The following is a 14047-nucleotide window of genomic DNA, read 5'->3' as shown; positions in this document are numbered from 1 at the left end:
CGCATAACACAATCAAAGAGCTGTGACTATTTCAAAATTTCTTATTGAGCGAACATGCACATCCAGAGACACACAGCCAAGACATGCCACATTACTCTGAGCTTGGTGCTGTCAGAAAGTTTTAATGACATAACAGGTAGATATACTGTAACAGAGAGGATTGAATGCGGCGGTTGTGTTTATGAAGCATTGCTGCTCTCAAAGAAGCTGTCACTCAGGATGTTGCATTTCTTTACAAAGTCTGGTGAGACAAAGCAAGGTTTCACACAAAAGGTTGTGTATCTCACAGCTGAAGCAAGCACAATCCTCACAACTTTCTTGTCTCACAATGGCTAATTAACACCTTGACAGAGCTGTGTGCTCCTTTCTCTGAGAACAAAGGCATTGCTGCTGTCGCCTCTCCGTCCTGCCACATTTAGCAAACAGCACCTAGATACTGTCTAACAGGGAGGCTCAGAGGCACAAGTTGGAACACTGGCAGGCAGGTGTGCACATTCGTGCATTTGGCACTCGGATGTCTGTTGCCATGGTGACCCCCAGAATATCCCCATACTGCACAATGTGATATTTTTAATAAAGTTTGAGGGCTTTGACTTCACTGTCTGGTGCGGCTGTGAAGATGTGAAGTGAAGATGAGAACTTTTTTTTCCTCTCTTCTGTCGCTAAGGCTTAGCTGTGTGTTGTTCACTAGAGAAAATCCAGCAGCTTAAGTCAGCAGGCTGACTGTGTATTGCTCAACCAAAGTGTAACATGAAGGCAGAGGGAATACTTACTGTAGTGACCATAAAAAGAGTGTGTGTAGATATGAATACATGTGTGTGTCCTTATGTGTGTGCGCGTGTGCATGCGCAAATGTGTATATTTACCACAGTATGACTCACAAGCCACATCAGAGACTGTGCTGCAGAAAACACAGTTTCAAAGAGGAAGCGCAGCACTGATAGAGCTGAGAGAGCAACAGGCACAACACACACATACATACACACACACGCACACATGCACACACACACACACACACATGCACACACACAGACACTGGAAATCCCCTTTTGTTCACCTGAATGAATTGAACCTGGGAGTATATGAAATTTAAAAATACAAATGTTTAAATGTGGTTACGATTATGTTTCATCTACCAAATAAATAATCAAAAGCACACACTTGATGTGTTATTGGTCAAATACAACAAATTGGAAAAATGCATGAGGACATGTCAATCCTTGATGCCAAGTATTCATGATTCTTATTCATGGCATTTCAGTTATGGAGGTCCTTCTTGTGTTTGTTAAAGGGAATCAATGCGCTTGTTTTAACTGCACACAGCAAGTGCTCCTTTAGTGTGAGTTTAAGTGTAATACACAATCTTCACCAGCAGATGCCAATATTGACTCACCAATGAGGAGAAGATATGCAACCTTATGACAGTAACTGTAATGTACTCTATGCTGACAGGGTAAATCTCTCACATCAAATGTTATTGGTCACATGAGCTCATAGATGACCACAGAAAGGAAGAAGAACAAATCATAAATCATTTCGTTAAGTTCCTCTATCTCCTTATGGAGTCTGCGATGAGTTTACCATGACATTAGTGGTTAGACTGAAGCAGCCTTCTGCAGCTGAAGTGTGATGTAACTGGCTGTTAGAAACCTCTTATTAGGGGAGGGGGAGTCAGAACCTGCAAGAATCCATGCTGCTAAGTGCCTATTAACCCCCCATGTGTGATAGCTACTGTGTGCATTTGCAGCTGTGTGTGTGTATCTGCGTGTGTAGGAATATGTGCATTTTTAATGGTGTGTTCATATGTGTGTGCTTAATTGCATGTTATTGCACATGTATGTTGTTGTTCATGCTTGGATTAAGAAGAGTCTTTAACAAAAGTTGCAGGAGGAATCAGTTTTGCAAACAGCAAAGACTTGATGTCAGTCTCCTTTCTGAATTTTGCAAATTATATGCAACTACAAATCTCTGCAAACGTACTCAAGATTACAAAGGATCACAGGTGGAACTATGCTATCACCATGCTATTAATACATAATTAATGAACACTTTCTAATAAGCCATCGAGCATAAATGTTGTCAAGTCATTAATAAAGGCCAATGGGTTTCCCACCTTTTAATTAGCTGTCAAGTCTGCACATATAAATGTTAACAGGTTGTGCAGATGCTCTGCTGCTCTTTTCCAGAAGGCAAGTGGTCACACTGTCCATTAGACAGGAGCTCTTAATGAAATAAAATGCTCACTAAACAGACAAAGCAATGCTGAATGTGAGTTTAGAACAGCTGATGGATTTTCCACAACCTGAGATCTCAAAATGTATTAATGGATTATTGTCAATCCATTTATAAATAATAATGATTTGTAAACAGTTAAAGGGGAACCTCAATAATTTTACACATCAGTATTTTTACTCATCGTGGAAAATACCACAAACAGTTGTATAATACTTGTAGCTGTGGAGGTGCTGAACTATGGGAAGTGTGAGATGGTGGCATGGCCAGCTTGTTTTCATTCATAGGATGTCAAATATCTATGCTTGGCGTACTTTATCAACATCAGAGGAACCCTTTAGCATCTTTATGAGACACACTGGGCTTTCAGCTAACTCCGATATGAACACATATGTGATGAGACTTGATGCTTTGAGCAACTGATGTAGTATGAAGAGGGAGAAAGTCAGTATAAGCGTATCGGTCAAACAAATCCAGACTTTGTCCCAGGAGGCTGCAATTTCTGTCTCGTATGAAACCAAAAGTCGCTGTTGTTTTTACCTAAAATTTCACACTTCACAAGGCCTTAAAAAAGCTAGATCCTAGAAAACCTTCAGGACCTGATTTTATGGATCCTTGTTTCTGAAACTGGCAGCTGATTTTGTAGCAGAGCCTTTTGCATATATTTTAACTTTATAGTGCTGACTAAGGAAATTCCAAGGATATGGAAATCTGCTTTTGGTCTTCCCTTTTTGAAAGGGGGTGAAGTATTTTAAATACCTTTTGGCCAATGTCTGATTTGTCAGTACTAGTTTAAGTTCTTGAATTCCTTGTAAGTAATCAGCTAAAAGAGTTTTCATACACCAATGATATTTTATCAGCAAATCAACCAGGTTTTACAAAAAAACAGCACTGTCACTGCTGCATGGAAGGTGGTAAATGACATTTCTTTAGCACTTGATAAGGAGCAACATTGCGTAGCACTCTTTATTGATTTGTCCAAAGCTTTTGACCCAATTGACCATGATGTTTTAAAGCGTAGACTTCTGAGCTCAGGGCTCTCAGAGGAAGCTGTAGCTTGGTTTGTAAATTATCCTAGCAATCGGTCTCAGTGCATTACATATGATAGTATGTGCTCTGATAATATGGGTCAAATGCTAATTTCCATTTTTATGCTGATGACACTGTTGTATATTGCTGTACAGCAACTCTTGAACAAGCTGTTGAATACTTTTAAAATAAAATACACTGAATGAGCTGAAACTTGTTTTAAATGCAGATAAGACCAAGCTTATGTTGTTTACCAACTTGAAGAGTCAGTTGGCTCTGACACTGGTACATCTTTATATATAAGGCAGTTCTTGGACTGCTCCCACACTACCTCTGTGTTTTCATCATGCAGAAAAGTGGACAGTATTCATTGCGTTCTCAGGACCTCTTTATGCTCTTAGTCCCAAACGCTTGGACAAAAACTGAGAAAAGGGCTTTTGGGTATTCTGCACCCTCAGCCTGGAATTTGATGCAGAATGACTTAAATCTCAAAGTAGCTGGAGTTGTTAAATGTTTCTAAATCTAAAATGAAAGACTAACAAGCAGATTCTATAGGACGTCAATGTTTTTAGCCTGCCTGGTTGTATAAGTGACTCCTAGAAAGTTCTCTTTTGACTGATAGTTCTCTTTTAATGCAAATGTCAGTGCTTGTGAATTGTATTTTGTCTCCCTTTGTGACTGTCTGCAATTTTGTTTTCTCACTGCTGACTGTCTTGGCCAGGTCTCCCTTGGCAAAAAGATTCTCTCTATGGGACCAACCTGGTTAAATGTTTTTTGGTTTTTTTTAAACTAGTAAAAGAAGTAAAAACTTAATTAATCCTACTCATTCTCCATAAGTCAATTTTAATTAACCAGCGTCCTTCTTTTAAACCTATACTGTAATAATTTAAATATATACATACACCCACATACTCAGAATCAAATATCTTTGATCTTTCATTATTCAGTCGTCATGTAACAGGCAGACCTGTATCATCCAGTTTGGCACTGACCTGCCTTCATGCTCACTGACACTGCGGGAGTGGTTTTGTTTTTGTGGGTAGAGGGACTTCACATATGCTGTGAACCAATGGCTGTGAGTCGAGGTCTGATTGTTGGCAGGTGTGTCCAGGTGTGCCTCCTCACTCTGTAGGTTATTTAAGTATGTGCTGCAAACACTGCTTTCTCTCATTCCTTTGTGTGCAGGTATGAAGGTATAATGTCTGAGTGAATATAGTATTTAAATAGCAAAGCTCTCTCCCATTCCTTTATGTGTTCTCTGTGCAGGCATGGGTCTGCTCAAGGCGCCGCTGACATAAGGCCGAGTTTTGGCTTCTGGGAGGTTGAAGTGTTGCCGGCCTTGTCCACGGTGTCGGTTCAAAGAGGACTGCCATCGAGTATGTAAAGTTGTTGGACTGAAGAAGCAAGAGACCTGTGGCATGCTGACTCTTGGCCTTGGACTGCCCCCCTGGGAATGAGAACAGGTTGGTGTGGCTCTTGTTGGTAATATTGGTCAGGCGTCCACCACTGTGGTCCAGACTCAAATCTCTTAGCAACTTTTGGATGGATTGACATGAAATTTGGGAAAGGCATTTCATATGTCCCCCCTCAGGATGAACTTTGGTGATCCTATTACTATTAAATGTATTGCTGTGACGTTTGATAAAGCTATTCAGTCCATCATCAGGCAATTTTTTTTTCAATTTGCCCAATTCTGCCAAACAGATATTCCCATCGGCCTCAGTTGCACTTTGTGTTTAGTGGTATTTGCAAATGGCATGACTAGCATGCTAGCATATTAAACTAAGATGGTAAACGTTGTTGATATTATACCTGCATTTTCATGTTAGCATTAGGTTAGCATGGTGATGTTAGCATGGATGGTGTAGTCATAAAGGTCAAACGCAGTGTATGGAACGCTGGTCACCATCTTGACATTGTGGAAGGAGATAGTGACAATGGCAGCCAAGGAAGCTGCAGTGCTTTAACAAGGACAGAAGCCAGCAGATATTTTGGCGGGCAAAAATCAAGGTCAAAAGCAATTTGACATAAAAAAAAGGACAAAGAAGAGGTCATTGGTAGCAATCATCATTTCCAGCAAGGCAACATCAGCCTTGTTTGAATTGAGAGAACACTATCTCGCCGAAATTCAGGCACTATGCATGTAAATAGCCTACATAGTATACACGGTGTACTACAAGGAAATGTACAAATGAAAGTATCCAAATTGAGACACAGAATTAGTCTTCTTATAAACCGTCTCAAAGGAGTACCTCAACTTTATGGAAGTGCAATAATTAATTCCTAACCTTTAAACACTTAGCAAATTAGTGTGATTTTTTTTTTCCTTTTCAAAAACATGACAGTGAGCATCTTGGTAGGAAACGTTTCACACATTTCAAGACAAGTAGATTTAGAATCTGCCGAGAAAAGTATTAATGGAGCATTACTTAAATCGTGCAGTTGAACACCTAATTAGAAAATGGTAGAATTAAAAAGGAAAGTTAAACACATAATTGAATAAATACATAAAACAAACGTCGACAATCAATCAACAAAATATGAGATGATGTAACACATCATTACATAACATTACATAGATTTTCTTGCATGTAACCTTGAGTCAAATATTAGTTTTTTCATGCTGAGAGAGACCAAGGTGATTATTAATATGCAGTGCCTCTTCTATTATCACAGTTCACTTATAAAGCTTTCATACTACAACAAAGTGAATAATAAATAAAAAAATTGTTAAGCATAGCACTGCTGGCTGAGACGGGAGGGGGTTAATCCTGGTATATTCCTCAGTATTATGTAAAAAGCCTGTACACTTCCTGATCCTGTTGACCCCCTTGTTGTCACCAGTTGGTACAGGCCACAATGCCGTAGCCCACTATCACTCTCCCCTCCGTCCCTAAGCTGCACAGCTCCCTACAACCCTACTGAGCCTGTCTGACAGAGAGAGCAAGACCGCGCGTGTGTGTGAGACGCAGAGAGGCAGCCGAGATGAGGGTGTGAAGCAGTGAGAGGGAAAACCTCGAAAGAAGGCGATCAGAAAGGGGGGCGGGGGAGACGGGGGAGACGGCGAACACAGTAAAAAGGCAGAGCAGAGTAGAAGAAGAAAGAGAAGAGAAGGGGGGAGGGAGATAAGTGTAACTGTGAATCTTTGACAGTCTTGGTGCCAAAGTGAAGAGATGCAATGACTAGATGACCAGCCACTACACACACCAGCATCCTGTCCTGGAGGCTTGACAGGAGGGGGGAAGAGAAAAATCCACACACACTCAAAGGCAAAACGCTCTCTTCAACAGTCCCACATCCACTGGATCATGTCGTCGACGGGGTCAACCAACCACAACAAGCGCCTGGCATGTAAGTAACTAACAGAGGATAAGTAAACAGAAATGGAGCTGAAGACTTGCACTACTGTACAGTAATATTCCAACTTACAGAGATTTTACCCTGCTTTACTGTTGTATTTAACACTTTGTACGCTCTTTTTTTAGTCTTTGTTATACTTGTTATACTTTGTTATATTTGTTATACAGTGCAATCCCTTAGGACATGTTTGCATATCCTGGTAAAGGAAAGCTTTATTATAAAATTGTTCAAAAGGACTAATTCCCTGCAATGGGTTTAGCTCTACATCTACTAACAACACAGTTTACGATAAATATTTACTTTGGCATTAATTCGTTCTTTAATATGAAAAGAGGTCAGTATTAGCCATACTTTATGTTAAACACAGTGTGTATATCGGTCTGTATAGCTGTTACATAATTTTCTCATAATTTGGTATTTTACTGATAACCATGCCTTGTTAGCTCATTATATTATTACTGATGCTCAGTTTATCTTTTTACATCTTGGTCCAGCATTGAACTAAGCTTTATAAGCAGAATCTAACTGTTCAAAGTACTATTAAAAGCCTTCTCTTTTTAACTAAATTAGCCTGACAGCCTTGTTGGTGGTGCACTGTTGATGCCGATGGGGTGTAATCACAGTGAAGTGTAACAACTACTTCTTAGAGTCCCACTAAGCTACAGGAAGCAGGTCTTTATATAGAAACAGGGAAGACAGGCTAACTGCTACCTGCTTGCCAGAGAGATCTTGCTCTCTAACCGAACCTCACATGAGCGGTTTCCTCTCAGTGTCAAGAGAATGATCTGGTATTTTCCCTTTTTACTTTCTGTGTCAGTGTTTGTTAATGTGTGCAGACTCGTGGCAGAGCTCTGTGGAGACTACTGAAAGCCCCTGTTATGACTGGCCTAAATCGAGAGCACGGCTGGAGGTCATCCTTGCATTTAGCCCCGAGTGAAGTGCCTTAATGGCTTTGGGAATGGGAATGGGAGGTCGGCCTGGGAATACACAATCTGATCAGACACTTACGGAGCAGGTGGTCAGACAAGGTTCAAGACATAATCACAGCACTGGGATCTGAGGAACCTGAAGACGAGAGTGAAGTATTGATGGAGACTTGGTTTAGATGATGCCTTCATGTAGAGTATTTGGTGGTGGAGCTTCTTTAAACCAATTGCCAGAACGAATGTTGGCATTGTGCATTTCTGCAAACCAGATATATAACATGCCTTTGTGTTCTGACAAAGCTGTAGTTAACTTTCGTTATGTTTAAGCATAAAAACCACTTGGTTATGGTGAGGGAAAATATAAGTTTTTGGTTTAAAATACCTGGTTTTGTCCATTCATTAAGATGTGGAAGTAGAGCACTTTAAAAACATTGATATGATATGTATAAAATGTACAAATGTAACATGGTTTGCAGAAATGTACAAACATTTACTTCTAGCCTGGGCTGGCTTCATGCAGTATGACGTAGTGCCACGATGATGACTGTTGCGGTGGAGGAGGTGGTATCATAAATGAGCAGTCTGGATACACTTTCTACTACATGGCAGTGTGTTTATGGATACGTGTGTGAGGGCGGCGAGGGGAGTGGGGATGCATGGCGGGGGAGGTTGCTGTTGTGGTGCAGTGATCTCACTCATAAATGATTTATGCTTGATGGACTGCTGTGGCCATGAGGCCAGCAGAGGAGAACGGCTGGGTAAATAATAGCAGTAATACCTAAAGATGATGTGGCTGTATATTGCTGAGAGCCGGAGACACCATCGTCGGCCCCCGGGGGGAATCAGGAGCTGCAGGAGAAGAGGGGTGGAGTTTGAGATGGATTGGCTGTCAAATGTAACTGGCCATGCAGTGCAACTGCTTTACTACTGTAGCTCTCGTACACACAAACACCCAGTCTGCCTGTTCACTGAAAACAGAAAGATGATCATGGGATTTCTTTCAAGTTGCCACAGGGGGACTGAATGCTTCACCATGTGACTCTATGGTTCAATAGCAGCATTTGTTCACTTGTCCCTGTGCAGTTCCCAGGACTCCTAATGTATGACTGCACCATTAGAATGACACAGAGTGGCTAATGACGCATGCCTTCAGAGCTCAATGTTTTCATCAAAGAAAAGATGCCGATAAGGTTGCGAGAAACAAATGCACATTGCACACTGGGGCAAAATAAAACAACCTGAGAGGCCGATGTGTGATTTGTTATATTTGAAAGGGGAATATAAAGATTAGCAGTGTGATTATTGGGAGCAGAGCAGTGAGAGTGGCAAAAGGATCAGACCGTGGAAGAATAATCAGACGGATGAAAAAAATCATGTGCTTCAGCTCAACTGTCACCTCTGGCCCTGGGCCACCCACACCCACACCCCACCCCCTCTGAAACACTACACACACCTCTGCATCTTGTCGTAGATTCCTAGACATAAAGAGCTGGTGATTTAAACGACAGCTATGCAAGAGTGAAAACATCTGAAGGAGAAAAAGAATCTGGATGGTTGAGAAAGAGGATAAAGAAACAAGAAAAAGGGCCTTTCTTGCTGTTCTAAAGCTAGAGAAATTCTTTCTATTCAGTGTGTGTTTGCCTCGACACACAACAAAATGCATGCTGCCGCTGCACCCTTGTTTTCATCAGTATGAGACTTAGCTGAGGCAAGCAGACCCACTAAAGCTCTTTGCCTCAAATCACTGACACTACAGCTACTTTATACCGGGAATAATGCACAGCAGGCTCAGATTGCATAACACAGCTTTCTACTTTCTTTCACTAACTTCTTTCTTCCTTCCTTCCTTTCCTACAGACTCAGCCAACTCAGACATCCTACATGCGTTCACACACAACCCAGGCTGGGTAATCATGCACTACAATGCAGTAGGAGTCCAGTGTTGTTGGGTGTGCAGTTGAAGGATTGTATCAACATTATGTAACAGTAAGCCCTAGGTAATTATGGTTCAGTGTGGGCTGAGATGAAGCAGGGATTTCTGGGTAGGGGGCATAGGTCCTGTGACAGATCACAAGTGTTATGGAATTTCAGAGGGTAGCGCTTATAATACTGTAAAGCTTAACTCGCTTAGTGGCCTAAAAGATTTGACTTTCTATATCAGGCCAGAGTGAAGGCTTGTTTCTAACATTATTTCCAAATAATGGCGTGAGATGGTGAAAGAGCTATAGAGTTCAGTATGAACTGTGTTACACTGCATCTCAGAAATTAGCATGTAAAACAGGTTAACATGGCTTTGCCTTTTCAGCCTCTTCTGCTCTCTCAGTGGCATCTGAAAAATGAGTCAGCTATTGGAATTTTTCTGAAATGTGCCGCTTGTATTTCCCAATTTCTTGGAAGTACTCAGCTAGCAGGGAGCATTCCCACAACATTGGCTAATGTTACCTATATGCTGCAATAATGCTTTAAAGAAAACATTTTAATCCAATGTTCAAAGAGCATTTTAAAGATGTTTATCATTTCAAATAATGCTCCTTTCAAATAATGTTCACATTACGTTTTAACTGGAACTTTCTGAGGATGTTTTGGTGCTGTTGAAAGGTGACAGATCATAGAATGCTCTTTTATAAACAGTCCCACAATGTTGCATGAGAGCAAAGAAAGAACATTTTCAAAGCAACATTCAAAAAAATGCTATTGAGGACTGAGATTACAGAGCTTTTTAGATGGAAATGCAATGTAATGTGCTATATTAACAATTAAAAATATAATAAAAATTATGTTTATAGAGAATGTTGCCGAACTTAAAGAAGAGCGTTCTAGGAACGTAAAGAAAACCTACTACTGAAAATGTTACTGAAACATTCAGTGGTTGCATTTTACCATTCTCAGAATGTTTTTAGAACCAAAATTTGCCAGCTGGGTAGACTTTATATTTAAGGAGTCAGTGAGTAACATGCATGCACACCATATGCTTCAGTCTGTCTGAGGCTGAAGGTACCCTAACATTAGCCTTTTGTACAATGAAATTGACAGTTTGCTAAACCCTGGTGTCTTTTTTGTAGGTTTTGCAACCAAAAAACAGCCCAATTGCCAAAATACAATGTTGGCATTATAATTTTCTGCAAACCAAGGAGGTTCCATTTGTATGTTTTATATGTATGATGGAGTTCAGATTACATGTACATATACTGAGTTACTTATTGTAGGGAGAAGGGGACGGTGGACGGCATGACACCTAGGCAAGAGGACTATAAAGCCAGAGATATCAGCAGGCCGCTACTAGAGACAAAATTAGTGTTTTTTATCCAGAGTTCAGACCAAATCCAACTTTGTTTATAAAAAAGCAGATGAGTTTAATGGGAGATTAGAACATGTTCAGCTGTATTTGTAGCGACCAAGCTGAGTTTTTTAACAACATTTTGGGGCAGTCCAGCCATGTTCAAAAGCACTTGTTTTTTAATGAGAGTTCATCACATGTCTGACGCTATGGTAAAACATCACAATCTCATTAGGGGAGGATGTGCAGGTTCAACACAGAAGCCTTCAGTTTTGTACTGCAGGCTCTGACTTTTGAGGAGTTATAGCCCCTGAACTGAGGCTGTACCTGTACTTCCTGGAGCCTGATATGGAGTAGTGAGAGTTACAACACTGCTACTGTGTCCCGGGGGCAGTCATCAACAGAATAAGTTTGAGATGTAAGACACTGCCGGGGTCACTTTCTGCACAGAGCAGTCATACTAAATTATTAATTCTGCAGGTTTCTTTTCAAATAATATTGTTTTTACTGTCCTTCAGTGGTTGTAGCAAAGCCATGGTGTGTTTTAGTGTAGTGTCAGCAGTCACAGATATACAAAAAATTTGGTAAATCAGTGTGGAAACAGAAAATGTGAAGCTTCCTCTCCTCTCCTTTTTTCCCCTCCTGATTTTTTTTATTTACTCTTTTATAAGCTTTGTCTGTTAATATCCTGAGGCCAACACTTCCCTAACAAAGCAACAGTCAGCCATCACAGCTGTGCTGTTTTCCTTGACCCACCTACAGTAAATCTTTTCCATGTGAACTGTATTGCATAGTCTAGATAAGGGTAGAGCAGCAGCTGAAAAACTGAATGGGTTGCGTCGTTTAACACCGTTTCATCAGAATTTGCGCTTGCACAAACTTGTCTTGAATTTACTGTAAGTCAGGGTTCATGCCCACTGTTATTCATTATGCAACGATTGCTCATTTCCTGACGATGGGTTCTTTTTTCCCTCTTGCTTGCCTGTGAGAGACTTGAACTTCTATATGATTGAAAGTGGCAAAAATACTTGATGAGCCAAGCAGCTACAAATGGATCACTGGTGGTTAATAACCCCTGTCAAAAGCAAGGGATTCCCCCTTGGAGGCTATGAACACCATCTGGGTCCTATGCAGAGCAACGGTAGTAATATAACCTTATCCAATTTGCATGGAGACCTCCTACATGTCTTCCACAGCAGGGTGCTGGAAAACTCGGGTTATTTGAATGAGTCAGCCTTTTACATACATGTTTTTTTTCTCCCACGCTGGGGCAGACAGATGGAGACATACAGCTGAGCTTGTGCGTGGGATGGGCATGTCCACTGGCAACTTCAGTAGCAAAATTTGATTTCGAAAGGAGACAAAGACACAGAGAGATAGAGAAATGGAGTCAGAGAGAAAGAGTGTCCCATAAAGCCAGGAGGCACAGTTGAGGTTTACGTAAGCTGTGTAGTTTCATCATCGTCATCCTCATCATCAGAGACCTCATCATTGCTGTAACAGCCTGTAGTAACTGGTTTGTCTCATGCGGCCCACTGCCTCCACACAGTAACTGCTTAATGATCATAGACACTGGCAGGTGGGTGCTGTGGCATGGTAGGGGGTTTTGGCAGGTTGGCATGTTGAGGCCAAGTGTCTCCCTAAAAAAAATATGTCTCTTGAATATGATGACATACACTGATCAGAAATGCCATGCAAGAAAATGGTCACCCATTCACTGTTGTGCTGTCTTGCTGGACTGATGGGACACGGCCAGGGCAGTGGAGACAGTGTCATGTATAACACCTGCCAACGTAATAACAGTCCGCAAACATAAGAAACCACAAACATAATACAGATATGTAGTTTTTAATGTAATTATCCCAAAGCATAATAATAATAATAACAAAAATAATCTTTTTGAACAAGACTGAATTGGTTGCTTGTCTCAAAAATTTTAATGCAAAGTGGGATTGCAATAAGTTGTCATTTTAGATATTAGATACAGAAAAATCCTCCAATATAGCTCAGGTCTGACAAATACCAGTACCCACCCACATTAAGATACATCTCAGCATGTTCCATTTAATCAACTTTCTCCAGTTAGATATACATCACGTTATTTACATTCATGTCTGGACACTTGTTTATATTTAACAACAGTGTACGCTTTATTTATTTGACTGTGTTCCCAGTTAGTTCACCAGCTGAGCTTAAAGCCTGCAGAGTGGTCTCTTGCCTCCAATGACAGAATAAAAGGCTGTTACTAGTGCATGGTAGTGGACACACGCCCCTCCAGGGCCGCGGCAGAGTGACTGACAGATTGAAAGTTGTAAATCTTCAGAGAGGATGCTGTCTGAAGAGTGTGGCTGGGTTACATGCTTGTTTTCAAACAGGACAAAGGTAACACTCAAAAGATCTGTAGACAAAATACATTGGATGTTGTCACTGTGCATGCTGGCTCCATCTGCTGCCATCATGTAAACATGTTAGTCATGGAAACTTGATACGCATGTTAAACAGTGGGTGACAAAATAAGCATAAACCGAATGCATGCAAACACGAGCATGAATGCATAAGCGCACACTCATACAGTTATGTGAACATGCACGCACTGTGTTCATAAACACACACACACATATACACACAAACGAAACACTGGTGACATGAGTCAAAGTGTCAGCTCATGGAGCCCAGTGGGAGAAGGCACAGTGTGTACGGAGGAGGATGCAGCACGGTTACACAACCACAGCTGGTCAGCATGGCAGAGGTCAATGCTAGAGGTAGACCTAAGGACAGATGCTCTCTTGTTTTTTATAACATGTCTGTAGCATCATGCATTAAAATAAAATGTGCCAGTAATGTCACATGCTGCAAGCAAGGGGATGTTCAGAGACTTGCAACGGATGACTCTTACTTTTCTGTTCCCTTTCTGCCTGTCTGCAACCACCAAGGAAAGATTATCTACCTGCCTCTCACTCAAATAGTATTTGAGTAAGAGACATGCTGATAGCACACACATTACAAACTAATGCCAGCACCCTGAAGGCCAATCAGAAGCCACTCTTTCAGAACACCCATTGCTTTGGCACACTGTGAACCAGAGATACTAAAAGTTGTAGTTAGATGCATCTCCACATACATGCATGCATGTGTTGCAGAAACGATAACTTCAATATAGTTTCAGTTGATATTTATGCAGATAACAGGCAGCTAATGTAATGCCATCAGTACAATTCCTCAT

At 41.0% G+C, this 14047-nt stretch overlaps 1 protein-coding gene across 3 annotated transcripts in view; it reads left to right on the top strand.

The window, feature by feature from the left end:
• The window catches only part of LOC121946877 (uncharacterized), a 46440-nt gene that overhangs the window by 27032 nt on the left and 5361 nt on the right, over nt 1-14047 (top strand). For 2 of the 3 annotated variants that reach the window (XM_042491684.2, XM_088081999.1), the window contains 2 exons: nt 4528-4724; nt 6414-6612. In XM_042491684.2, coding sequence (XP_042347618.2) covers nt 6570-6612 — 43 coding nt within the window. In that variant the 5' untranslated portion in view covers nt 4528-4724; nt 6414-6569. The remainder of the gene's footprint in view (nt 1-4527; nt 4725-6413; nt 6613-14047) is intronic. The other variant, XM_088082000.1, reaches the window with a different exon arrangement.

Source organism: Plectropomus leopardus, chromosome 9 (genome assembly GCF_026936395.1).
Source record: "Plectropomus leopardus strain MGB_pleo_1.0 chromosome 9, ASM2693639v1, whole genome shotgun sequence".
In the NCBI taxonomy this organism is placed as follows: Eukaryota; Metazoa; Chordata; class Actinopteri; order Perciformes; family Serranidae; genus Plectropomus; species Plectropomus leopardus.
Note: the sequence above shows the minus strand (reverse complement) of the source record. Positions and strands in the feature narration are given on the sequence as shown.